This window comes from Capra hircus, chromosome 25 (assembly GCF_001704415.2).
Source record: "Capra hircus breed San Clemente chromosome 25, ASM170441v1, whole genome shotgun sequence".
In the NCBI taxonomy this organism is placed as follows: domain Eukaryota; kingdom Metazoa; phylum Chordata; class Mammalia; order Artiodactyla; family Bovidae; genus Capra; species Capra hircus.
The window spans coordinates 3677333-3701968 of NC_030832.1; the positions used below are offsets into that span (position 1 = coordinate 3677333).

A 24636-nucleotide genomic window follows, 5' to 3' on the forward strand; every position below is an offset into this window, starting at 1 on the left:
GGCCCAGCCTTGGGAGAGAGAGTCGCCTCCTGCCTGTGGAGCCGTGGCAGGAGGGGCCCTGGATTCGGGGTCCAGAGGCCCTGCGCCCTGAGCTGCCCCGTGACCTTGGGCCGGTCGCCTGCGCTGAGGCCCCACTTCCACGCCTCTAGGGTTAAGTTAACCTCTGGTGCCCGGGCCCCTCAGTCCAGACTCTGTGAGTCCACGGGAGCTGGCGGGCAGGACCCGGCCTCAGCCCGAGTGTTCCCATGCCTGGCAGCTTCCTGGGAAAGTCCTGCACTTCCTGGATGACCTGCCAGGCGGTGACCACCGCTGCCTGCCTCACCCCCCAGCTGGGGGCCCGTGGCCAGATGCCAGCATGGGACCCTGTCTATGGGCCGTTCCTGTGTGTTTCCGTGTGGTCTGGTACAGGCGTCGGGCCTCATGTTTCCGTGTTATTTTGTGAAACGAAGGGCAGTGGGGCCTTGCATGCCTTCCCCGCAGCGCTGGGTGCGGGCTCAGTGAATAGCAGTGGAATCGCTCAGTTCTGCCAACTGTCCTGGCGTCTGCTTGGCTCCTGGGAGCTGGGGGAGCCCGGCCTGCACCCTGCCCGTCTGCAGAGGAGTCGATGATGTGGAGCGGAGTGGGGGTCCCTCGCTGTTTAAAGATCACTGGCCTACTGTCCCTGAGCTGGGAGCGGGGGCATGGCTGGGGAATGGTGGTTTCTCATCCTTTCATCCCAGGCGGTGTTGGCTTGGTCCTGGGTGCCCAGTGGCCGAGATGTTGGCCTCCGGAGAGGGTGCTGGCTCCCCCAGTCAGCCCTGGAGTCCACTGTTCAGATAGCCTCTACTTTTTGTTACCTGGGGGTCCTGTCCCTGCAATCCCGCAATGGCCCTGAGTGACCGGATGCCCTCGGTGCTTTAGGAGGAACTGTGTGCAGTGCTGCAGAAACACGCAGTGTGTACACACGTATGTCCGCGTTCACAGTGTCACATACTGGGGAGACGCGCAGGGCAGGGGCTTCCATATGCTGGGGCATCACCTGGCGAGCGGGCTGGTGGACTCGAGCAGCCGCAGCCCCTGAAGCCCCCGGTGCCCCTCCCCAGTCTCTGCCCCCTCCTCCGTGGGAGGCCCGCTCGGGCTCCAGCGGAGGTGAGAGCCCGAGCCGGCCTCCCACGGAGGTGAGTCGTGCCTGCTCCTGAACTTGGTATAAATGGAAGCGGACGCTCTTGGCTGCACGTCGGGCGACGCGAAGGCGGAGGCTGTGAGCGGGCGGCAGCGTTTCCTGTCTCTGCCACGTGACGCCCTGGTGCCCGTGGGTGCTGCTCTGTGTTCAGCTGTGAGCTCGCGTGGAGGGCGCCGTCGGGGCTCCAGTTCAGGCTCACGAGTGATGCCGCTGAGGACACTCTTGTGACTGGCTTTTGTGCCCACCAGTCTGATTTCCTTGGGTGTCTTTGGCTTTTTCACCTTTTTAAAATAATTGTGGTGAATTCCCCATGACAGTTACCATCCTGCCCATTGTAAGTGTGTAATTTAGAGGCATTCAGTACGTGTCCACGGCCATGTGGCCAGCCCCACCATCACCCTCCTGCGGAGCTGAAGCTCCATCCCGTTGCCACCTCCCCCAGCCCCTGGCAGCCGCCACGCTGCTTTCTGTGTCTGTCCTGACAACCCTGAACGCCCGTCCCTCTGGGGCTGTTTTCATTCCTGGCCGTGGGTCTGGCCCTCTCGGGTGTGTGTGTGCAGAGTCCAAAGCTATTGTAGTGTGGTGGGAGCCTGTTCACACCCCCACCAGAGCTGCAGGGGTTCTGCATTCTCACCTGTGCGTGTGTGTGTGTGTGTGTGTTCTATTCTGTTACGTCGCTCTTCTTTGTACTATTAGCCATGGATATCTTGTGGTAGTTTTAGTTTATCTATTTTTACTTAGACTGGGTATGTTTTTGTATATAAATTGCCGTTCATTTCTCTTCCTCTTTTTGTGGCATCTTTTGCATATTAAGAAAAAATACTGGATTTCCTCTCTTTTCTCACTCAGTGGCAGGAGCATTTTCCTAAGTGCTGTTTGCTTCGTTCTGAGTTCTTTGGAGACTGGCGTTCACACCAGCTCTCCCAGTGGGACGTGTGCTGACAGCCCGGTGGAGGCGGTCTCCGGAACCCAGGATGGGGAACCCGGCCCGGGAAGCCAGGAGGAGACCCCGGAGCCCCGGCTGCCCGGCCTCAGTGTCGCGCTGCCGTGACAGGCGCAGAGCCGGCTTCACCCCCGGGGCCCTCAGGGACCAAGTCCTGCGGTCCTGGGCCAGCTCCCGGGGCTGGGGGCAGAATCTGGGAACGGCCCGGCACAGTCAGGTGACCACTGCAGCCCCCCAGCTGTGTCAGCGGCTGGGACTTGAGTGTGCTGGTGGCCTCCGGGGCCCAGCTCCGTGTGTGGAGGCTGTGTCCACAAAAGAAGTGTGTGTGTGTGTGACCTCTCCCCTCGAAAGAGGTGGGGATTCAGCAAAGCAGAGGCTTTGCTCGGTCAGAACCCTTCTCAACTCACTGTTCTTCCCTCCATGGAGGGCGGGTGCGAGCTTTTCACTTACCCTGTCCACTCCGGTACGGCTTCCACGTGGCAGGGAGGCCAGGAAGCACCGGTGTTTATCAGGTGTCTCCTCACCCATGCGAAGCTCCTTTGCACGATTGACCACTCCTGTCCTCAGGGCGTTCCCAGCGGCCCTCCACCCGAAGCCAGTGTTGTTGACCGAGGCCTTGTGTTACTGGGGATGCCGAAGCCCCAGGAGGTTTGGCTGCACCGAGTTCCCCAGCCCGAGTGTGGGGAGCGGAGGAGCTGTTCCGTGCACACATGTGACTGTGACCCTGGGGAATCCCTGAGCAGGCCGATCGTGGCGGGTGGGCCCCGGGGTTTGGCTCCTCTGAGTTTTGAGGCACAGGCTTGTAGTCCGAGGGGCTGTCTCCCACCTGGTGGGTGATCTCATGGCCCTGGAGAGGCTTTCCGTGGTCAGCCCCCTCTGTGGACAGTGCCCTCCTGACCCCTGGAGTGCCGGCCCAGCTGGGGTGTGACGGCAGCGGGTGTCAGCAAGCCAGGAACTGTGCGGTGGTAAAGCAAAAAGGATTTTCAGCCAGGGGAATGGACAGACCATTCCCGGCCTTCTCGCCTTTCCTGCTCCCCTCCATCCAGACACCTGGGCGGCTGAGGGAAGCCCACACCTGGCCTCCCAGGTTCCAGGGCAGCTGCGTTTCTTAGCAGGGCCCCCGGGTGTCTCAGTCCATATCACAGTTTACCTGGCAGGGGTGTCGTGATTTGTAATAAACATACGTTTGGTCTTCACCTGTTTCTGGCACAGAATTTCTCAAACCCTTGGAATTTCCTTGGGGAAGAGTGATACCGTGTAATGGGTGTCTTTTAATCTTAACAGACCCTTTGCAACTACACCTGAGTTTATATTAATGAAGTGACCTGTGCAGAGTTTAGCTGAGCGGCTGAGCACGCGCACACATGGGTCCAGACATCTGGACGCTCTGGCCCGGGGGGTCTGTCCTCGTCCCCTGGGGCTGCCGGAACGCAGCACGCCAGCAGATTCCTTGTCTGGGGGCCCTCTTCCTGGTTCATAGACGGCTGCCTTCTGTGTCCCCACATGGCAGGAGGGGTGGGGGCCTCTGTGGGGCCTCGTTTACAAGGGCACTGACCCTGTTCATCAGAGCTCCTCATGACACGATCACCTCCCGAAGGCCCCACGTCCTGACACTGTCATGTTGGGGCTTGGGTTTCAACATGTGAATTCGGGCCGGGGCGGGGGGGACACAAGCGTTCACTCTGCAGTGGGGTCTCAGACTGTGGTCTCCTGATCAGCTTGGGTTTTGGTAGCACTGTGGGTACACAGCCGATGTTTTGGGGAGAACATGGAGGGGGGTGGTTTACGTTCCCACTCTCTGCACCTCCTCGAAGATGCCTGACTGTTTGGTGTGGATCCTGCCCACCCCTTTCATTCCACTTGAGTCCGGCTCGCTCGCCACACTGACCAGCACTTTGCCTTTTGACTCTGATCCCAAGGAGATCTTTGCATGTCCTGGCACCTAGCTCCTTAGCAGGGTTAGTTCATTTAAGAAACTAAGTTTCTAAGTTTCTAATTTTCGTTTGTAAATGATGGTCACACACGTGTACAGCCAGACATGTGAAAGTGAACACACAACACAGAAAGGAACCCCAGAAGTCCGCTGCCCGCCTCCACGGGTCGTCATGGAAACAGCCATGATTTTCCTCATCCTGGGAGACGATGAACATGGGTAGGCTTTACACCTGACCTGCCCTTCCATGGCTGACATGTGTAAAGGAAAACGGCCGAGTGCAGGGGTGCCGGGAGCCTCCCAGGCCGTTTATCTGTTTGTCATCCTGGTCACTGGGACACCTGTAAGTAGGGCAGAGTCTGAGTCCCTCGGGCAGAGGTGGGGCGAGCCGTCTGAGGCCAAGTGTCCCTCGGCCGTGCAGCAGAGAGGGGACAGAGCGTGGATTTGTTTGAGCCATAATTTTAAAAACTGTAGTTGATATTCTGTAGTTGATATAGTTGAATTCCGTGAACTATACAGTCCTTGGGGTCACAGAGTCGGACACGACTGAGTGATTTTCACCTACAGTTGATGTAACAGCAGAGGCTGGAGACGGTGTGGAGAAGAGGGAAGCTTCTTACGTTGTTGGTAGGGTGCAGGAGACCTGGGCTCTATCCCTGGGTTGTGAAGATCCCCTGGAGAAGGAAATGGCAACTCAGTCCAGTATTCTTGCCTGGAGACTTCTGTGGACAGAGGAGCCTGGTGGGCTGGAGTTCACGGGGTCACAAAGAGCTGGGCATGACGAGAGAGCACACACGTATGACGCTCCATGAAATCCGGGGTGTTACGTTTATTTAACTTGTCACCACCGTATGCCTTTTCCCTTACCGCGGTTTACTCCGGTTCCTGCTCCACACATGGGCTGGGAGTACACCCTGGCCTCATACGTCCAGCTAGAGCCACCAGGCTGGACTCCTGGTTCTGAGCCTTCCGGCCTAGGCAACCTTGGCTGTGTCCCCCGTAACCAAGGCTGCGTTTCTTAGGGGGGACACTGGGATCCATGCAGGGCACCCAGCAGAGCTCGAGGGCCCAGAATTCCCTCTGGCTCACACTCCGCAGGGCCCTGTGGTCACCCTGCCTCTTTCTGTGCCAGAGAGAAAAGGGGGACAGTGGGCAGGAATCAGATTGGAGAGCTTGGAGGAGGTGGTCCTCTCAGCCTTTCCCCCAGTGAGGCTGTGAGCTCAGTCCTTTGAAGCTGACCCATGTCCGAGGCTCCGTCCATCTATTTTTATAAGAAATGTGGGTTTAGTGCTTAGATATTCATGGCAACCCACTCCAGTATTCTTGCCTGGAGAATCCCAGGGACTGAGGAGCCTGGTGGGCTGCAGTCAGTGGGGTCACACAGAGTTGGACACGACTGAAGCGGCTTAGCACGCGTGCATGCATTCTGGGGATATATAGCCTCAGGTCTCCTGCAGGGAGTTGGGTAGAAACGAGATAACTCAGATCCATACAGTTTAAACTGTGGTCAGTGCCGAGGTAAAAAAGGTCCTTGGGGTTCGGATTTGAGGTGGAGGGAGGTGCTGACTTAGTCTGGGGGTCAGAGAAGGTGTTGTTTCCTGGGTGTGTGTGTATGTGAGTCACTCAGTGGTGTCCGACTCCTTGTGACCCCATGGACTGCAGCCCACCAGGCTCCTCTGTCCACCAGATTCTCTAGGCAAAAATACTGGAGTGGGTTGCCGTTTCCTTCTCCAGGGGCTCTTCCTGACCCAGGGATCGAACCCTGGTCTCCTGCACTGCAGGCAGATCCTTCACCGTCTAAGCCACCAGGGAAGCCCATTCGTTTCCTGTGGCTGCTATAATGAGGTGCCTCAGACTGGGTGATTTAAAACAGCAGAATTTATGTTCACTGCTCCGGAGGCCAGAGATCCTAAATCGAGTGTCCACAGGGTTGGTTTTTTCTGAAGGGTCTGCAGAAGGCTCCTTCCTCGTCCCCCGGCTTCCGGCGGCTCTGGGCTTCCTTGCCTTGTGGCTGCCTCACTCCAGCCTCTGCTCTGTCCTCACAGGGCCTGCTCCGCTCTGTGTCTGTGTCCACCTTGCCCTCTTTCTCTTAGAGACTGGTGTCTCTGGGTTTAGGACCCCCATCCTGTCTGACCTCCTCTGAACTTAATCTGCACGTATCTCCATACAAGGTCAGGCACACACGTGCCAGGGGTTGGGGCTGGGACATGTCCTTGCCGGGCACAGAGCTCAACCTGCTGCAGAAGGAAGTGGTGTCAGAGCCGGGTGAGTCCCTGAGTGGGGTGGGGGCGCCCGGGCCGGTGGAGGGGCCGAGGCCATGTATGTGGAGCCGGCCGCTTTCGGGCGGAGCTTCTGGGCCCCTAGATGTTCCTGGTGGGCCGTGCTGGGCCTCATCGTCTACAGCCACGTCTCCTTTTTTCACCAGGAAACTACTTCGCATCGCACTTTTTCATGGGAGGTGAGAAATTCGACACCCCCCACCCTGAAGGTTACCTCTTTGGAGAGAACATGGACCTGAACTTCCTGGGCAATCGTCCGGTCCAGGTGGGTCTCAGGGGGGCTGGGCACGTGGGCGGCGTGGCGAGGCCACCAGCTGCCACTGGGTACCAGGTCTCCCCTTCACGGGACAGAGGTGCCGTCGAGACGTGTGCGTGAGGCCCGGGCCCCCCGGAGGCCACACGGCTGAGACTCAGAGAGCCTCATCTGAGACTCATCCCAGGCCCCACCGGTGACTGTCTTTAAAGAGGAAAAAGAAGGTCCGTGTTCTGTAGAGCAGTGGGCGAGAAACAAGACCCGAGCAGAAACGCAGAAAGATGGCCAGCGCTATTTCTGCAAGTCCCCCACGAGTCCCCGGAGAAGTGACTTCTCATGCTGTTGTCCCTTCCTTCTCCACCCCTGGGCACCTGCCGTGTGCCCAGGACTCTCCCAGGGGCTGGGGGCAGGGGACAGACCCTGCCCCGTTTAGCAGAAGAGGTGCAGACGATGAAGCAGGGAGCGCTCAGTGGATGGAGAGTAGAAAGCGAGAGGAGGGCCGTAGAGGGTTGCTGAGCAGGGACCTGCCCTGGGGCTTGCGTCCTGAGATGACGGTCCCCAGTACCAGGGAGGGGTCAGGCAGGGGCCCTCTCTCAGGAGCCGTGACTCGGCCCCTAAGGCTGCTGAGTTGTGGGCTGTTTTAGCCGTGGAGCCGCCTTTGGTTGACACAGAGTCTTGATTCTTTTAACTGATGGGGGTTGAGGGCCCAGGACCCAGAGTGCCGGCCCCCCGCTTGCAGAGCCGGCGGGCCTCCACGTGCTGCTGAGCTGCCCACCCCCCACCACACAGCCCCCACCGCGTCCATGACAGCAGGCGGGACCTGCCTGTGTGTGTCTGCAGCCTCAGCTCAGACCCAGGGCCTGGCTCGCAGGCCCCCTGCAGGCCCCCTGCAGACCCGTTCCCGTGTGACTTTCATCTCGAGACCACCGTAGCGTCACCTGCGCTAATGCAAAAATGCTGGGTGCCCGTACCTGGCCTCCCAGTGACAGCATTTCCCAAGACTCAGTGTGCTGTCTCCAAGACTGACCTCACTCCCACGCCTTCCAGAGACTGCCAGCCTTAGAGCGTGTGTGTGTGTGTGTGTGAGCATGCCTTCCAGAGACTGCCAGCCTTAGAGCATGTGTGTGTGTGTGTGAGCATGCCTTCCAGAGACTGCCAGCCTTAGAGCGTGTGTGTGTGTGTGTGAGCATGCCTTCCAGAGACTGCCAGCCTTAGAGCGTGTGTGTGTGTGTGTGTGTGTGTGTGAGCATGCCTTCCAGAGACTGCCAGCCTTAGAGCATGTGTGTGTGTGTGTGAGCATGCCTTCCAGAGACTGCCAGCCTTAGAGCATGTGTGTGTGTGTGTGAGTGTGTGAGCACGTGTCCCCGCCAGAATCTGTACTGACCATTGTCCTGGCCCCAGCCCTAACCTCTGCCCTGGGGACTCAGCGGAGGGTCCTTCCCAGAACTGGGGACCCACACACCGCAGGGCTGTTCTGGTCCCAGCTGTGCCCCATGCTGGCTGCGTCCCCTGTGGATTCCTTGGATGCGGATGAGGGTGGTGCTGTCCTGTGGTCGGCGTGAGGGCCCGGGGGTGACCAGGCGGGGCTGTGGCCATCGCCTCAGTGAAGCCCTGTTTTCTGTCCTCTGCTGAGCCCTGGATTCCCCTGCAATTCTCTTTCCCTCCTAGTTCCCTTACGTCACGCCCGCACCCCACGAGCCCGTGAAGACGCTGAGGAGCCTGGTGAACATCCGCAAAGACTCCCTCCGGCTCGTGAGGTGGGTCCCCCCCGCCCCACCCCTGGGGCACCCTATGCCTGGGAGATAGTGGTTCCTGGCCCGCCCGCCCACTTGCAGAAACAGGCCTGGAATCCAGAGCTGCCCCGGCTGACAGTGGGGCGGGGCCCCCAGGTTCAGCCTGTGGCGCTGCAGCCTGTAACCCAGGGTCTCAGCCAGCCGCTGTGCCCTGGGGCTGTGGGCCAGGTCTGGGCACAGTCTTGGTTGTCACAACTGGGGCTGGCGGGGGGCAGTCCTGCTGGCCCCCTGGCAGGCAGGAATCGGGGTTGCTGCTGAGCACCCCACAGCTCCCAGGATGCCCCCACCACCCTGGGTGATGCAGCCCAGATCTCGGGGGGCTGAGAAACCACCTCCAACCTGGGAGACCAGAGGCACCTGGGCTGTCCCCAAACCACAAGGACTCATCAGCCTCCCTTTTTGGGGCAGGAGGCGAGGGAAGGGGGACCCTGTGACGTTGGGCCTCGTCCTCCAAACCCAGCATGGCCTCCACGTTTCCCAAAAGGTGGGGCGCAGCCAGGCCCCTGCCTCCGGGGCCGGGGAGTCCTGTCCCCTGCAGGGTGGGGATGCCCTGGAGGCGTGGCCGCTCACCTGCCCCGTCCCTCCGCGTCCCCCGCAGGTACAAGGATGGCACCGACAGCCCCACTGAGGACGGCGAGAAGCCCCGCGTCCTCTACAGCCTGGAGTTCACCTTCGACGCCGACGCCCGGGTGGCCATCACCGTGTACTGCCAGGCGGTGGAGGAGTTCCTGAACGGGACTGCCGCGTGAGTCCCCCCACGGCTCTGGGCCCAGGCGCTCTGCTCTGTTTGTGTCCCGTGCTTGAGCTGTCGGAGGTTTTATTGAAATAAGGGTCCCGCTGGCCCTGAGAGTCCGAAGTCTGCAACTTAGGCAGGACCACAGCGCTGCCTCCATGCTGCAGGGCCGGGCCCCAAGCGGGGCCAGCGGACACATACCCACCCCCGTCCTGCTGGAGGAGTCCCCTCGGAGGCCAGATGTGGTCGGGGGCGGAGTGGTCAGCGCTGAGAGCCCAGCCTTTTGAGTCCCTGATCACATAACAGCAGCCTCTCCACCCCCGCCCCCACCCCAGGGCCAGTGTCAGAGCAGACGTGCCAAGATCCTTGAGAGTGTCCTTTGTCCTGGAGATGGAGCGAGGGCCCAGGGACCGCGGGTGTGGGTGGGGCGGAGGGAGGCAGGTGAGGGTCGTGTTTGGGACCCCTGCAGAAGGGGAAGCCAGGGTTTTATTAGGATGGGAAGAGTGTGTGCTGCCTGACCCTGCTGTTCTTTCCTGGGAGTTTATCTGGGAGATGTTCTCGCACACATCGTCAAGATATTGGAATAGTAAGATGCTGGTGACTGCCCAGCGGGGGTCTGATCCCATCCGTCAGAGTAGAACTGTGGTGGAGCCCACGCAGGGTCCTGAGAACACGGCATCTGGGTCCGTGATGTCTGTGGGACAGTTTCGGGCACGTGAGCAGGGTGCAGGTGGAGTGCAGCCTGAGTGTTAAAAAACAGTTCCTGCACCTACAGGAGTGATTATGCCTTGACTTCCCCGGTTGCAGACGGGGCAGAGAAGCAGGAGGCCGGGAGCAAGCATGAGGCAGGGGGAGGGGGTCACTGCATTTTTTGTCCCCCGTTCATTCAGAAAAGTGCACAAACCATGAAAGCTGCCTGCAGAGGTGCAGCCCAGCCTGCGAAGGCAGCGGGTGCTGGCAGGCGTGGACTCGGGGCCCGGCAGCGTGTCTCACCGTCCTTTCTCATGTGGCCCCTTCAGGTACAGCCCCAAGAGCCCAGCCTTGCAGTCCGAGACCGTCCACTATAAGCGCGGTGTGAGCCAGCAGTTCTCGCTGCCCTCCTTCAAGATCGACTTCTCGGAGTGGAAGGACGACGAGGTAAGGAGCCTCCTGGCTGGGCCCCGCATTCCTGCCCTGGGAAGGGGCCCAGTGCAGTGGCCTGTTGCTCAGATTCTTCAGTGGTCGGTAAGCATCAGCTGTGGCTGCTGACCGGGGTCTGGCCCCCGCCAGGTGCCTGGACCGTGGAGCATGGTCGGTCCGGGCGTTGGGACTGGATGGTTGCGGCTGTGAGAGGCTGTGTGCCAAGCTGGCCTTGAGTGCTCCCCGGGGCCGCCCCCTTTTCCTCTCTCGGGGCATCGGGGAACCACATCCCTGGCCTGTCAGCGTGTGGCCGGGCGGGTCCAGGGCGTGGACACTCAGCCTGTCCAGCGCTGCTATCCTGGGACCCTGCCCTCATCTCTCCTTTTCTGATCTCCTCAGCTAACAAGTCCCTGGAATCGGCTCAGTTTTCCCTACATGTGGGTTCTGTCTGTTTACTTTGGTCGCGCTGTGCAGCCTGTGGCATCGGCTCAGTTTTCCCTACATGTGGTTCTGTTTGTTTGCTTGCTTTGGTCGCGCTGTGCAGTGTGTGAGATTTTGGTTCCCTGACCAGGGTTCGAACCTGTGCCCCCTTCATCGGAAGTGCAGAGTCGTAGCCACTGGACCGCCAGGCAGGGCCCCTTGCACATGCTTTGCACCGTAATAAAATGCACGCAGCACAGGCTTACGTCAGTGACAGACGGCTCACAGGGCGTGACCGTCGGGCAGTTCTGGGACCTTCTCATCACCTGGAGGGAAGCCCTGCGCCCGCTCGCAGTCATGCCCGTGCCCCCTTCTGTTACGTGTGTTGTTTTTAAGTGGAAATTTCATCAGTCATCACTGTAGCTGGGAAACGGCTCAGCTCTGCCATAAATAGAAGGTTCCAGAAGTTAGGCTGTATGGGGAACAGAGCCATGCCGTCACGTCCTGGTGTGACGTCCTTGCCTGCTGAGGGACATTGTCAGCAGGCGTTAGGGACGGGATAGATACTCTGGCACCAAACCCGGGCTTCTCCTTTGTGCCGGGGTTTCTCAGCCTCGGCGCTGTTGACACTTGGGTTCTGGTGGGGACACCGTTCCTGGCCCCCGCTCGCCCAGCATCAGGAGCGTCCCTTGCTGCAGTAGAGACACTGACGGAGCCTCCAGACGCTGCCGTGGGCCTGTGGTGTCCGAGACCTGGCCATCCTCCCTGTTTTAAGCCATTTCCCCAGGGTTGCTTATTTAAAGATTATAACAATATTCACGTGCGCTAAGTCGCTTCAGTCGTGTCTGACTCTTTGCAACCCCACGGAGTGTAGCCCTCCAGGCTCCTCTGTCCATGGGATTCTCCAGACAAGAACACTGGAGTGGGTTGCCCTGCCCTCCTCCAGGGCATCTCCCCAACCCAGGGATGGACCCGCATCTCCTTACGTCTCCTGCACTGGCAGGCGGGCTCTTTACCACCAGCGCCGCCTGGGAAGCTTGTTGGATGGGGTTTACTGTTTTCAGACTTGTGTGGCCGTCGTCACTGCCTTACTGGCTCCAGAACATGGTCATCGCCCCCAAGAGAAACCCTCTGCCCGTTAGCAGTCCCGCCTCGCTCCTCCAGCCCCCGGCATCCACTCGTCCACTTCCTGTCTCTTTGGATTTGTCTCTCCTGGACATTCCTCATGAACGTGACCTTTGGTGTCTGGCTTCTGTCACTCAGCGTCACGTCTTCAAGGCTTGTCCATGTTGTATCCACATTGTAGCATATGTCGGTTCTTCATCCCTTTGTGTGACCGCATAGCATCCCGCTGGATGGAGGCGACCTCGTTTTGTTTGTCCGTTCACTAGCTGGTGATGGATATGGGGGTGGCTTCCTCCTTTTGGCTGCCATGAACGATGGTGTCGTGAATGTTCGCATGCAAGTCTTTATGTGTGTGTTTTCATTTATCTTTGTTTTAGTTTGCTATTTAAAGGCTTTTTTAGAGTGATTTTACAACAAAATTAAGAGGAAGGTATAGAGATTTCCCACATGGCTGCCTGCCACACGTGTGTGTTGTTTTCTTTTATTCCTGGACCACGATGTGGTCTTTCCACGTCGGTACCTACAGGTCTCCTTGTGGCTGGTGGGGCTTCTTCAGAGTTTCCCCACCAGCTCCTTGTGGGCCTCTGGTGGTTTCAGTCACAGCTGCGTCCCCCCCTCCCCTCCCCGCTCTCCTTCCCACATTTCCCCGTGTCCGTCTGTCCTGGGGCTTGCAGACCCTTGTCTGGTGGCTCCTCTGTGACAGCAGAGTGTAGCGGGGCTCCCTCTGGTGTTCGTTGCTCTCCAGCTCCTAACTGGCCCCCGTTTTCCCTAAGAAAGCCTTGCCCCTGCATTGAAAATCCGCGTCCCCGGGGACTTCCCTGGTGGCCCAGTGGTTAAGACTCCGTGCTTCCACCGCAGGGGGGTGCGGGTCCATCCCTGGGTGGGGACTAAGATTCCACATGCCATTTGGCTCGACAGAAAGCATTTTAAGGAAAGAACCATCTCCCGCAGACCCTCTGGGTGGGCGCATGTCTCTGTCCTCTCCCCGCAGGCCTGGCTCTGGCGGGCAGGAGTTTCAGGGGAGGTGGTCCTTGCTCTCTGGGTGCCCACGCTCCCTGGGTCCCCTCAACCAGGTCCTGGTGTCTGGGGGGTGGCAGGGTCGAGGTGCCCAGTCGTCGCCACCCCAGTCCGCTGGCTCAGCCCCGGACCAGCCAGTGTCCTCACCCCCGGGGTTTGCAGCGCCCCCTGTTGGACAAATGTCCCACGCTGGGCGCTGCCCTGCGCTCTGGGCACTGAGTGCTCAAGGGAGCACGAGGGAGGCTGCAGGGGCCGTCAGAGCCGGGTTTCTGTCAGGGCTTCTTTGTTCACAAGTGGCAGAAGCCCCTCAGTCTGGCTTAAGAAAATCAGGAACCTACTGGCATCGATCATGAAAAGCTGGATGGCTGCGTGCCGGGTCCCATGTCATCCGATCGGGCGGGCCCCTGCTGAGCTGACTATGCTCTCAGCTGAAGCCTGGGACCAGGGGAGACGTGTGGTCCCAGCCTGCGTCCCAGGGTGCTTGGGGACGTGCCATCCTCCAGCCGTGGCCCGCGTGCCCTCCCAGCTCATAGTCTTTGGGTCAGGACTGGGACCAGAGGCTCCCACTGCAGAGCCAGACCCGAACCTGGCCATGCTATCTGCCCCGTCCCAGCACTGGCTCCCCCCGCTTCCCTGCAGCTGGGGACCCGCCAGGCACCACCCTGAGGCAGATGTGTTCACCAAGCGCCTCTGCCCCGCGGGCTCTGTGTGACGCCCCGCCGGCTCCGAGTGACGCCACGCGGGCTCTGTGTGATGCCCCACCGGCTCCGTGTGACGCCCCACTGGCGCACAGATACAGGGCCGCACCGGGTGGACACTTGGGTGGAGCGTGGTCAGCAGCAGGAGGGCAGCGGGGATCGCAGGCAGGTTTAAGCTGGAGGGGAGGGATGGCGAGGGGAGCCCTTTCCGCAAACCCAGACAGCCACACGGGCTCCTCCACTCTGCGTCCATCTCTGCTGGGCCAGGCGGGAGCTGTTCTTCCCAAGGTTAGATGCGGGGTCGCCACGGCACCCAGTGCCTGGAGGTGCACCGGGGTCAGGCAGAGGCTGGCCCACGCAACCTGGCATCCGTGAGCAGGTGGGGGAGACGGTGCGGCCTGGCCGGGCCTCCCCGGGTGGCGGACGCACTGTGACAACGCTGCCGTGTCGGGGGCGCCCGCCTCAGGGGGCCGGCGCGAGCACTTTTGTTTCTGGGACCATCCAGGGTTGGGGGCCGCGTGTGGGCAGCGTGGAGGTCCGGGGGCTGGGAGGGCGGGTGAGGACGTTCTGGAAAAGGTGGTACAGATGTCTCCAGCAGCCCCGAGTTACACGCAGAACAAAGGCGTGCCCTTTTACTCCATTCCCCGCAGAGAAGAACGGGCGCCTGTGCGTGCTCTGGCCCACCGCCTCGATGCCCCCAGTCAGGGCACCCGCTCCGTCCAGCTCGCTCTGACCACTGTCCCCTCCTTCCCTCCTCAGCTGAACTTTGACCTGGACCGGGGTGTGTTTCCAGTGGTCATCCAGGCCGTGGTGGATGAGGGGGACGGTGAGTGGCATCTCCCCTCAACACCCCTTCCAGGCACAAGGACCTTCTCACCCCATCCGTCGGGGGCGGGGGGGTTCGGTCCAGAGACAGTGCCCATGTGGCTCAGCAGGCTGAGGGTTCTAGGCGCCCCGTCGGCCGCGGGCGGTGCCGACCCCGCTCCCCCAGGGTGGATCCCAGGGCAGACAGGCCAGCGGTGCTGGCATCCACCCCGCAGGGGAGCTGCGAAGGCTGTCAGCCCCCGGACCTCGCCAACCACCACCTTCCGCCGCTGTGGGCCGCGGGGTCCCTGGAGGGGTGGGCTCCACGTGCGGGCTGTGAGCTGGGGAAGCGCCGTCTGGAGAGAAGAAGCCCAGGGCTGGGGTCGGGGCGGCGGAGGCCGGCTCTGACCACCCTCCTCTCTCCCGGGCAGTCGTGGAAGTGACCGGCCACGCCCATGTGCTCTTGGCCGCCTTCGAAAAGGTAAGTCCCGTCCTGCTCCTTACTGCCCTGCTGACCTCTCATTTACTGTCATGTCCTGCACACAGTAGGTGCCCAGTGAATGCTGGCGGGGTGGCCGAGGGTCTGTTGTCTGCCTGGCACGGCCCTAGATGTGAGGCTCACGCCCTCCTGGGGGCCCCGAGTTGGGGGTGCCCACATAGAATAAGACCATTTACATGGAAGGATTCACTTACTGGCATTACACGTGTTTGAGCTTGGGTGTTTGTCCCTTTCTTCCCACCCAGGCCCGAGTCCAGGCCCTGGCTGTTCATGTATGTGTTCAGTGTGTAGTGGGGGAACTTACGGTCACTGCCGACCCTGCACGAGGGAGTCTCAGGGTCGCAGGATGGTCCTCTCGCTGGCCCTGTTGTTCCTGGGGGCCAGGCAGTTCCGTGTATCCATGCATACAGTGAGCGAGGGCCTGGCGGTGTTGGGACAGGGTGCCTGCTCACTGAGAGCCCTGCTGGAAGTTGTGGGGCGTGGCCCCTGTTTGCAGAGGCCACGGCTGAGCCCCGCCTCCTGTGGACATCGGCCAGCACCAGGCAGATTTCAGCATCAGCCTGTGGCCCGGGTGGCCGAGGAGCAGGACGCGACGACGACACCGGGCTCAGACCTGCCCATCCCACGGAACCCCGGCTCCCTCAGCCGTGTGTCCAGCCCTGAGAGCCTCCCGTGCGAGCCCGGCTCCTCCCTGTGATCCAGGCCTTTCCCGGTGCCCCCGGGGGTCAGTCAGCCGGCCTGAGGCCTCTCTGGTGGGGCCCAGGGACAGCCCTCTCCCTCTCTGGGCCCCTTGGCTGTGCTCCTCAGGCTGGCCCGGTCAGAAGGAACGGTGACTGTTTACCCATCTGTCTGCTCTGGCTGGCGATCGGCTGTCGCTGGCAGACATTCCGTTCTGGGCTTTGCGTTTAGAGCCCTGTGAGAAACGGCCTTATTTTTGGGGTGCAGTATACTAGAAACTTCGCTCAGAACCTACCAGGCTTACAAAAAAGGCCAGGTGCTGGTCTCGGTGGACTCAGAAAGGGTGTTTGGGGAGCAGGAGCTCAGATCAGGTTCTGTGATTGATTAACTGTGGGCTCAGAGCAGTGTGGCTCCCCAGATCCCTCCCGACCCGCTTGTCCTCACGGTTCTGAGCTTTGGGCTTCCCTGCGGAAGCAGGCATGTGACGCCCTCGTGCTGTCTTCGCGATCAGACCAAGCTCTCTGAGGCCTGGAGCCACCCATCTCAGTTCCTGCAGCCCAAGTGCTGCTTCCTGCGCTAGGGAGGCGCCATCGTCGGGACTCGGCTGATGGTGAACTTGAGCCTCCTCGAGAGCTAACTACCCAGGGAGAGTTGCGTTTTGTAGATCAGGGTGGAACCCAGGCGGCAGTATATTTAGAAGATTCTCCAGGTAGTTTCGAAGCCAGGTCAGAGGGCTGATTTGAGAATCCCTGGCCTGACTCTCAAGTCTTTGTGGGGTCCTTCTTTTTTTGAGCCGGGGACGTGGGTTGACCAAGGGTGGGCCTGAGCACGGCCGGGTTAATGTCTGGGTCTTTCCCCCCCGCAGCACATGGACGGCAGCTTCTCCGTGAAGCCTTTAAAGCAGAAGCAAATCGTAAGTCTGTCAGAGGGAACACCGGGAGCCCTTTAGATTTGAGACTCGTGCACACACGTGACCCTATGGTCTCTGTGGGTTATTCTGCGAGGCCACCATGGCTGCTGCGGAATTAGCTAGTGACACCGCTGCAGTGGGCCCTGGGCTCCAGAAGTCAGGGTCAGAGTCACTGGGTGTGTCTGTGTGTACTGTGTACCCACTACGCATCTGCGTTGACCACTGTAGTCCTGAGTCTTGTGTAAACATTGGCTGAACGTGTGAATGGACAGAAGGAGAGAAGGGAGGGAGGGAGGGAAGGAAGGAAGAAATTAAGAAAGAAACACTGCAGTTTTGCTCCTTCCTCCTTCCAATTTGCTGAAATGACCTCCGTGTTGAATAAAGACTTGAATCGACTTGATCCGTATTTAAGGCAAAGATGGAATCTCTTGGAACCCATGGGAGCTATAGACCAATAGGGCCTTTCTTTGGAGTCAGTAACTCCATGTTCCAGCCCCAGGAAGAATCACGCCTGGTGGCCTCCCGCTTCAGAACGTTCTGTGAGGATTTAGAGGCCAGGGCCCCCTGAGCCGAGCCTAGAGGCTGGTCTAACCGTGGCCCCGGTGGGGTTTTCTCCAGAGCCGTGATGATCAGGTTGCCTTTGTGTGCCGCTGCTCAGGCGTGTCAGCCACGGCCCGGGGCTGGCGGTGGTCAGGTTTTTAAGAGAGGGCTCGAGAGAACCCTGGCAGGGCCAACGCCTGGAGGTGGCTGGTGGGCAGGAGACCCCAGTGGTGGTCCAGGCATGGGTTTCGGGAGAGCTGACTGGCACACCACGGCTCTCAGGAGGGTCTTTGTGGTCTGTGTGGTGGGAAATGCAGCAACTCAGGCCACCCTGAAACGTAGTCAGCTTGAGGCCTGACTCTGGTCAGTCTTGGGTGGGAGGGGTGACAGGAGGGTCCAGAGTCGTTTTCCTGTGGGGTTGGGCCTGATAAGGTGAGCAGAAAGTGTGGTCACCAGGCCCAGTAGAGCTTGGCTCCACGCCATCTGGGCTGGGCAGGGCCTGGCCGAACCCAGTGTCCATGCTTCCTGTGGGCACCTCACCCTGCCCGTCTCCAGCAGTATCTGCTCCCTGCGGGGGACAGGGGTTGGACAGAGCAGACGCCCACGCCTGCCCCCAGGACCCGAGCCCGGCCCCTGGGAGTGGGTGTCGGGCTGGGGGTTACAGAGGAGCCCTTGGGCGGGGGGGTGAGTGCCCAGAGACTGCTCTGCCCTGCAGGTGGACCGGGTTAGCTACCTGCTGCAGGAGATCTATGGCATTGAGAACAAGAACAACCAGGAGACCAAGGTGCGTGCTCGCGGCCCCACGGGCAGGCCAGGCCAGCGTGCCCCCCGCGCTCCGCTGGCTGCTCGGAGGTGGTGACCTGCCTGGGCCCCCATCCTGGCCAGGGCCCTGCCGTGCCTTCCCCTGGAGGCCCCAGGACCCCGGCTCCATCGCTTTTCCTTCATTCTTGAGTTATCAGAGTCTGTGGGACGTTTTGTCCTTTTTCCAGCAAATGTGCTGCCTCCTTCCCATCACTGGGCTCCGGCTGTCAGGGCAGCCTGGGACGCCGGGCCGACTCCTGCCCCCAGACCTTGCCCAGGTGGCCCTGGCCTTTCCCCCCTCACAGCAGCGGCTCAGCTCGGGGTGTGACATCCGTGAGGGGAGCCTGGCGGCCCATAGAGCCTGGGTGTGGGGGCACAGACCCCCTCAATTGTGGGGAACAGGAGACCTGAGTCCTCTCTATTTGGGGGGTGGATGGGGGGACGCCCTGCTCCTCGGTGACCTTCCTCTGCCCCCGGGGGCTTCCCTTGGCCCCCGCAGCCCCCGGGGGGGAAGGTCCCCAGCGTCTGACCTCTGGCCTCGGGAGCCACTGACCCAGGGCGCCTCGTGTCCCCGCAGCCCTCGGACGAGGAGAACAGCGACAATAGCAACGAGTGCGTGGTGTGCCTGTCTGACCTCCGGGACACGCTGATCCTGCCCTGCCGCCACCTCTGCCTCTGCAACTCCTGTGCGGACACGCTGCGCTACCAGGCCAGCAACTGCCCCATCTGCCGGCTGCGTGAGTGGGGCAGGCGGGGGCGGCACAGGCAGGGCCCCCACAGTCATGGCCAGCACCGCTGGGGAGGTCGGACCCGGTCCAGGAGGGACTGTAGGCCGGTGTGTGCAGGGAGCTGCCGAGACGCGATCAGCGACTCAGAGCTTCTCAAGGAGTACACGGGACAGACTCAGCAGTTCAGTTCAGTTGCTCAGTCGTGTCCGACTCTTTGCGACCCCATGGACCACAGCACGCCAGGCCTCCATCACCAACTCCTGGAGCTTATTCAAACTCATGTCCATCGAGTTGGTGATGGCATCCAACCATCTCATCCTCTGCCATCCCCTTCTTCCGCCTTCAGTCTTTGCCAGCTGCTGCTGCTGCTAAGTCTTTCCCAGCATCAGGGTCTTTTCAAATGAGTCTGATAAGACATGACAATAAAGTGGAAAATGTGCTGGGTGTAAATGATCACGGAGTTAAATTTGGTTTCCTGGAGCATCTGGAAAAAGTTGTCACATCAGGCCGAATTTTGAGTAAAACATCCATCCTCCAGCAGAGAAGGAACGTCCTCATGGCGTGGGTCCTGCTGGTGTCTCTGGGGTCCTGGCCCGGTCCCAGTGGGTGCTGGGTGTGGGCAGTGAGGACGCCCTCGTGTGGCCGCTGCGGGACATTTTCTCTGAATAAGTAAAGGATGGCCCTTTTTTTTTCAGTCATAGGCGGCTGTCAGGTGTATTGTTGCTTTCAGAAGCAGTGCATGGGTAGATTTGAAATTCGGGTCGTAAAAACATGTTTTTATTGTTGTGTTTAGTTCTTTGGTCAGTGACTGACTGTTCACTGTAAAGCTCTTTTGTTGGATAGTTTATAGCTACGTTAAAATCATGCTTCAGAGCAGTTAATCAATATTCATGGCCTTGGGAAACCCTGGGAGAGAAAAAGAAAGTGTGATTTACAAATAGCAAAGCTCAGGGAGTTCCCTGGTATCCTAGTGGTTAGAGCTCCAGGCTTTCACTGCTGGGACCCAGGTTTAATCCCTGGTGGGGACTGAGATCCCACAGACTGGTGGGTGCCCTGAAGCCTGGTATAAAAAAAAAAAACAAAAAGTCCAGTTTTTTTTTTTAATGCAAATTGGTCTTTGTAACTAAGTGCTCTTTGTCCTATGAAATCGTTTAGCATATTAAAAAACCTAACTTACATTCAGTAAGGATTAATAACATGGCATTTTACTTTGTTTCCCAATTGGATTTACTTCTGTTTTTAGTGAATTACATTCCAGCTTAAAGGCGTTCAGTTCTTTGTATATACAGTCAAAGGAGACCAAGGCAGGGCATTTTGAAGGCTTTTGTTGTGATTAAATCATTTGTTTCGTTTTCAATAACAAGTACTATTTCATGACTACCATACTTTTCACAAAACAAATTCTTCATCCACCTGAAAACTAAAATATAATGGTGGTTATGTTTCATCAGCTGTATTGGACTGACTGAAATTCCTCGTGTCTGAGAATCATGGTCTTTAGGAATTCATTCTTATATTCAATTCCAAGAAGGTGGTATGTTTCCCTGGAGCCTCTGGCTTCCTACAGGGAGGAATCTACTTATATTCTTTCCCTTCTTTTTTTTTTCTCCTTTAACCTTGACCCGGGCCTCTCCCGGGATCACTGCAGGGTGGGTGGTCGTCAGGGTCCCCGAAGCTCAGCAGGGTCTCAGAGTGCTGCCCCCACGTGACCTGAACCCATCCCTCCCCTGCAGCGTTCCGAGCTCTTCTGCAGATCCGGGCGGTGCGCAAGAAGCCGGGGGCCCTGTCCCCCATCTCCTTCAGCCCTGTTTTGGCCCAGAGCATGGACCATGACGAGCATTCTGTGAGTGCGTCTTCCTTTCTGTGCTGGAGCTGGAGAGGGCGGGGGTGGGGGCCTGTGAGAAGCCCCGCCCTCACGTTCGGGCAGAGAGGGCTCCTGGTGGGGCTGGTGGGGCAGCAGCGGGCTGGTGGGGCAGCAGCGGGCTGCCCAGGCTCTGCCTTAGGGCCGTGCCCTGCCAGGTTTTGGGGCCCCTGGCTCACCTGCCTGGTCCCAGGGGGCAGCAGTGAGGCTGAGTTCAGGGGGTCGACCCCGGCCCCGTGAGTGCCAGCTGCCCCGAGGACGTTGCTTCTACCAATAGCAAGGTTCTGAGACGCAGGTGACCTTTGGCTGAGTCTGAGTCATGGTGTCAGTCACCTCTGCTCCACCACACCAGGCAGCCAGGGGCATTATGTGCTCTTAGGAAGGGAGTTCTCCTCCGAAGGGCGGCAGTGGCGCATCCTCACCTGCTCCCTGCCCTCCCAGCCCCTGCCCAGGCACACAGGAGGGCACCCGCAGCCGTCCGCCGCACCTGCTCCCGAGGAACCGTGGGTCAGACCTTGCTGCAGCGGACGAGGGGAGTTAGACCAGGCTTCAGGGACCTCGAGAGACGGGGAGGGAGACAGACACAGAAACACAGAGACATGGGCGGATGGGGATGAAGGTTGACAGGGTGGTGCTGAGAGAAGGGCAGGTGGAGAAGCAGAGGGAAGTGTGGAGAGACACATAGACGGGGCAGGGGTTCGGGGGTCGCCGAGGTGGGCAGAGAGACAAAAGATGGAGGAGGGACGTGGGGCAGGCCCGGCTCTCGGGTCCCCACTGGCTTCAAGCGTTGTCAGCTTGTGAGCCTGTTTTCTTGGCTCTCGATTGAGTTGTTTGGATCCCGTGATTCTCAGAGGCCCTGCCAGCGCTCTGAAAGGGAGACGAGCCAACACCGCCCGGCCTGGCATCCCCACAGACGGTGCCTGCCCTGGGCCAGCAGGTGTGACGAGTTCTGCCCCAGTGTTTGAGAACTGGGCCGCTGTTTAAGTCTTTCAGTATCTTAAGGTGCTGTGTGCCCCTGGATCAGGGGCAAGGATGCCCATCTCCCCACTGTCCCGGGCCAGCCACACTGCTTATCCTGCTAGGCCTGTAGGCACCAGGGCTTCCAGCTCTGAAACCAGGCCCTCGGCCGTTTAACGATAGACTTTATTTCAGAGCAGTGAGCACCTTCTCCAGCACCACCCATGTTGCTGGTGGGGAGAACAGTGCTGAGGTTCCCACCCCGAGGCAGGAGGCTGGCTGCTCCATGGAGGGTGGGCTCAGGCAGTGGGTTCTTACTGCCGCTGCTCCAGATTTCTGCCCTGGTGTCCGAGGGTCAGGTGGGACCCTCCCGTGTTTGTCCCTCTCACTGTGGAAGGGCTGAAGCACCTCCCACAGTGCAGGGCAGCCCAGGGCATGGATGGTTAACGTTGCACACTCCCGAGGGCCAGCGCAGCCCTCTCTGGAGGTTATGATCCCAAGTAAGTGGCCCTCATTCTCTACCAAATTCCCTGCGCGAGCAGTTTCCACAAAGTACCAGAGCCCACATGAGCCATTTTCTGCAGTGAATCTTAAGATCAGCACTGAGTGGGAGCGATCGGAGGCTTTAACTCCATCTTTAGGAGTCAGGCTTGGCAATGAGTCGACCAGGCCATGTTGGGGCCTCCAGCTCCCTTCTCTGTGCCCAGCTAGGCCCCCTCGTGGGGCGTGCTTGGCCGCTGTCTTGCCCGCCCCAGCCAGGACCTGCTGCTTGGCAGGGGGTGGGGGTTGGCCCAAACCAGGAGTGGCCGCTGGGGACAGGCACTGGCTCCTCCAGTGCCAAGAGGACGCACAGGCCCAGCCTACCCAGGCCCCGAGGTAGAACCCGTGCTCAGGCAGGCCCCCGCGGGCGGCTCAGAGGCTGGTAGAGTTTGCAAAGCACTGGCTCCCGGCCTGCCCGGAGGCCAGAAGGCCAGGGAGACCCCGTCCAGCCCACTCGGCGCCGCACGGGGGGTGGCAGCGGTAAAACCTATGATTTTTATCTTGACAGTGTCCCTTTAAAAAATCAAAGTCGCACCCCGCCTCCCTGGCCAGCAAGAAACCTAAAGGGGAAACAGTAAGTGTGTCTGGCCCCGTGGCTTCGTCTCTGCCCCGTGCCCCGATGACTGCAGTGACGGAACGGGCACGCACTTTCACCCCAGGCCAGTGTGTCCAGTTCCTTTAACCTGTCAGACCCACTATCCCCAGTCCCGGCGTGCCCGCCCAGGAAGGGAGTTTTGTGGAACAAGCAGAACACAAGGTCTGTCGGCACGAAGCCCCGGCATCCCTCTCGCCAGCTCTGCTTTCTCCCGAGTGCCCTGTTTCCCTTTTTTTTCTTGCTGGCAGTGGAATGACGTCGGAGGTGGAACTAAGGCTGCCGCTCTTGTTGCGAATGTCCCTCACGCTTGCTCGCCCTGCACCCCTGCCCTGCGGGCCAACACTCGTATTTCTCTCATTTTCCCTGCATCTCGGGGTGGGGGCAGGCAGGGGGCAGGTAGTGAGTAGCTGCCGGGCCGGGCCTCTGCCTGGACCCCCCCCTTGGTAAAAGGCAGAGAGTCAGGGTCCCCGAGAGTCAGCTTAGACACAGAGATTTCCTTTTCTTCTCCCTGTTCCGAGGGGCAAGGGAGATTAGACTAATAACTTGAACCTGCAGCCAGCCTGGGAGCAGATGCAGGCACCGTGGTCCCAGGTGGCCCAGAGGTGGCCGCTGAGGACAGGAAGCCCCAGCCGGCTCCTCTGCCCGCCCTGCCCCCAGGTTCACCCTGTCACCTCTTGCAGGTCAGCGGGGCAGGCAGGGCTTCTGAGGAGAGCACACTGCCCTTCACCTCGCTCACAAGCTGATGGCAGGTGGCCGTCCCACCTGCGGCCCCGGCAGCCCAACTAACACCCCCGGCGCCTGGCCTCCCTCTCCCTTCGCCTTTAGCCCTGAACTTAGCCCGTTGGTTGGATCCTCCCAGCGTGGGCAGTACCAGTCTTGGGCCCATTAGACTCTCGGGAGCCCGTGTCGGCCCAGCAGTGCTTGCGCAGCCCCGGAAGGTCTCTGGGCCCGACCCCTGTGTCGGGCGGGTCCTCTTGGCCTGGACTGCGCGCTCCCAGCGGCTTCTCCCACGGCTTTGCTGCCCTTCTGCTCCGGCCCTTCCTTTTACTAACTGCGCCCCCCACGCTCTGCGCCCACCAGGCAGGAGCAGAAAGCCAGGCAGGGGCTGGCCGAGGCCGGGGCGGGTGGCCTTCTGGACGCCTTCTCTGCCTCCATGCTGGGCACCACACGGACACTTGGATGTCCAGGGCCACGGCTGACGGCCGAGGCCTCCCTGGGCAGGGGTGCCCCCCGAGGGCGGGGGACAAGACCCTGGAAGGTGGAGTGGTTGGGGGCGGTCAGAGAGAAGGCTCTGGGGAACAGACCGTCTTGGGGGCGCCGTGGGCAGTGGGCGGGCGCCTGGCCGGCTGGCCCCTCACCCCCGCTCCCTCCACAGAGCGCCGACGGCATCCCGCCCGGCTACGAGCCCATCTCCTTGCTCGAGGCGCTCAATGGCCTTCGGGCGGTGCCCCCAGCCGTCCCCCCAGCCGCCCCCACGGCTCCCCTCTACGAGGAGATCACCTACTCGGGTGTCTCGGACGGCCTGTCGCAGGCCAGCTGCCCACTTGCTGGGATCGATCGGATGGTGGAAAGCAGCCTGCAGAAGGGCAAGCCCCGGAGCAAGTCCCCTGACAGGTGAGCCCAGCACCAGCAGCCCCCTTGGGCGGCGTGCGGCCCTGCCAGCGGCACCGCCCGCGCCCCGCCTGCCCCACTGCGAGCCAGGGGCCACGTGCCCGGGGCCTGGCCGCGGGCCAGTCATGGGTCCTCCGGGCCGCCCGTGGAGGTGCTGGTGACCCGCCCTGCCGGGCTCAGTTTTTCTCAGACGCTCACGGGTTTTCTAGAAGAGTATGAAGGAGGCACAGGTTCTGTAGAACTCCCACAGCCCCAGCGCCTTCTGTGTGTCACCTGAGCGGCTCCAAAGACTGGGGAGGCCACGGGCTTGTCCTTTGGCCGAGGCTCCCTTCCCCTCTGTACGGGCCCTGGGGGCCTCCTGCCACGCACTCCCCGGCCTGGCGCACCCGTGCTGGCCCCCCGGCTGTTGGGGCCCCTGGGGCTGGCTTGGTTGAGCTCACCCGCCTGTCCTCTGCCCCCTCTGTCCCCAGCACCCTCCGGTCCCCGTCGTCCCCCATCCACGAGGAGGACGACTCGGAGGCTCTGCCCGCGCCGGGCGGGGCGGGGCTGGCGCTGAGCAGCTCCCCCGAGGTGAGGCCCCTGCCCTGTCCATCTGTCCCCTCTGCCTGCCTGTTGGCCTCCCAGCCCCCACTGCTAG

General features: G+C 60.5%; 1 protein-coding gene across 4 annotated transcripts in view; it reads left to right on the top strand.

Annotated features, from left to right (window-relative positions):
- The window catches only part of MGRN1 (mahogunin ring finger 1), a 36949-nt gene that overhangs the window by 6634 nt on the left and 5679 nt on the right, over positions 1 to 24636 (top strand). For 2 of the 4 annotated variants that reach the window (XM_018040257.1, XM_018040259.1), the window contains exons 2-14: positions 6464 to 6582; positions 8239 to 8327; positions 8962 to 9108; positions 10116 to 10233; positions 14235 to 14301; positions 14711 to 14760; positions 16322 to 16369; positions 17622 to 17690; positions 18285 to 18444; positions 20169 to 20278; positions 22302 to 22367; positions 23764 to 24002; positions 24470 to 24569. In XM_018040257.1, the coding sequence (XP_017895746.1) occupies positions 6464 to 6582; positions 8239 to 8327; positions 8962 to 9108; positions 10116 to 10233; positions 14235 to 14301; positions 14711 to 14760; positions 16322 to 16369; positions 17622 to 17690; positions 18285 to 18444; positions 20169 to 20278; positions 22302 to 22367; positions 23764 to 24002; positions 24470 to 24569 (1382 nt within the window). The remainder of the gene's footprint in view (positions 1 to 6463; positions 6583 to 8238; positions 8328 to 8961; positions 9109 to 10115; positions 10234 to 14234; positions 14302 to 14710; positions 14761 to 16321; positions 16370 to 17621; positions 17691 to 18284; positions 18445 to 20168; positions 20279 to 22301; positions 22368 to 23763; positions 24003 to 24469; positions 24570 to 24636) is intronic. The other 2 variants (XM_018040260.1, XM_018040258.1) reach the window with 1 other exon arrangement.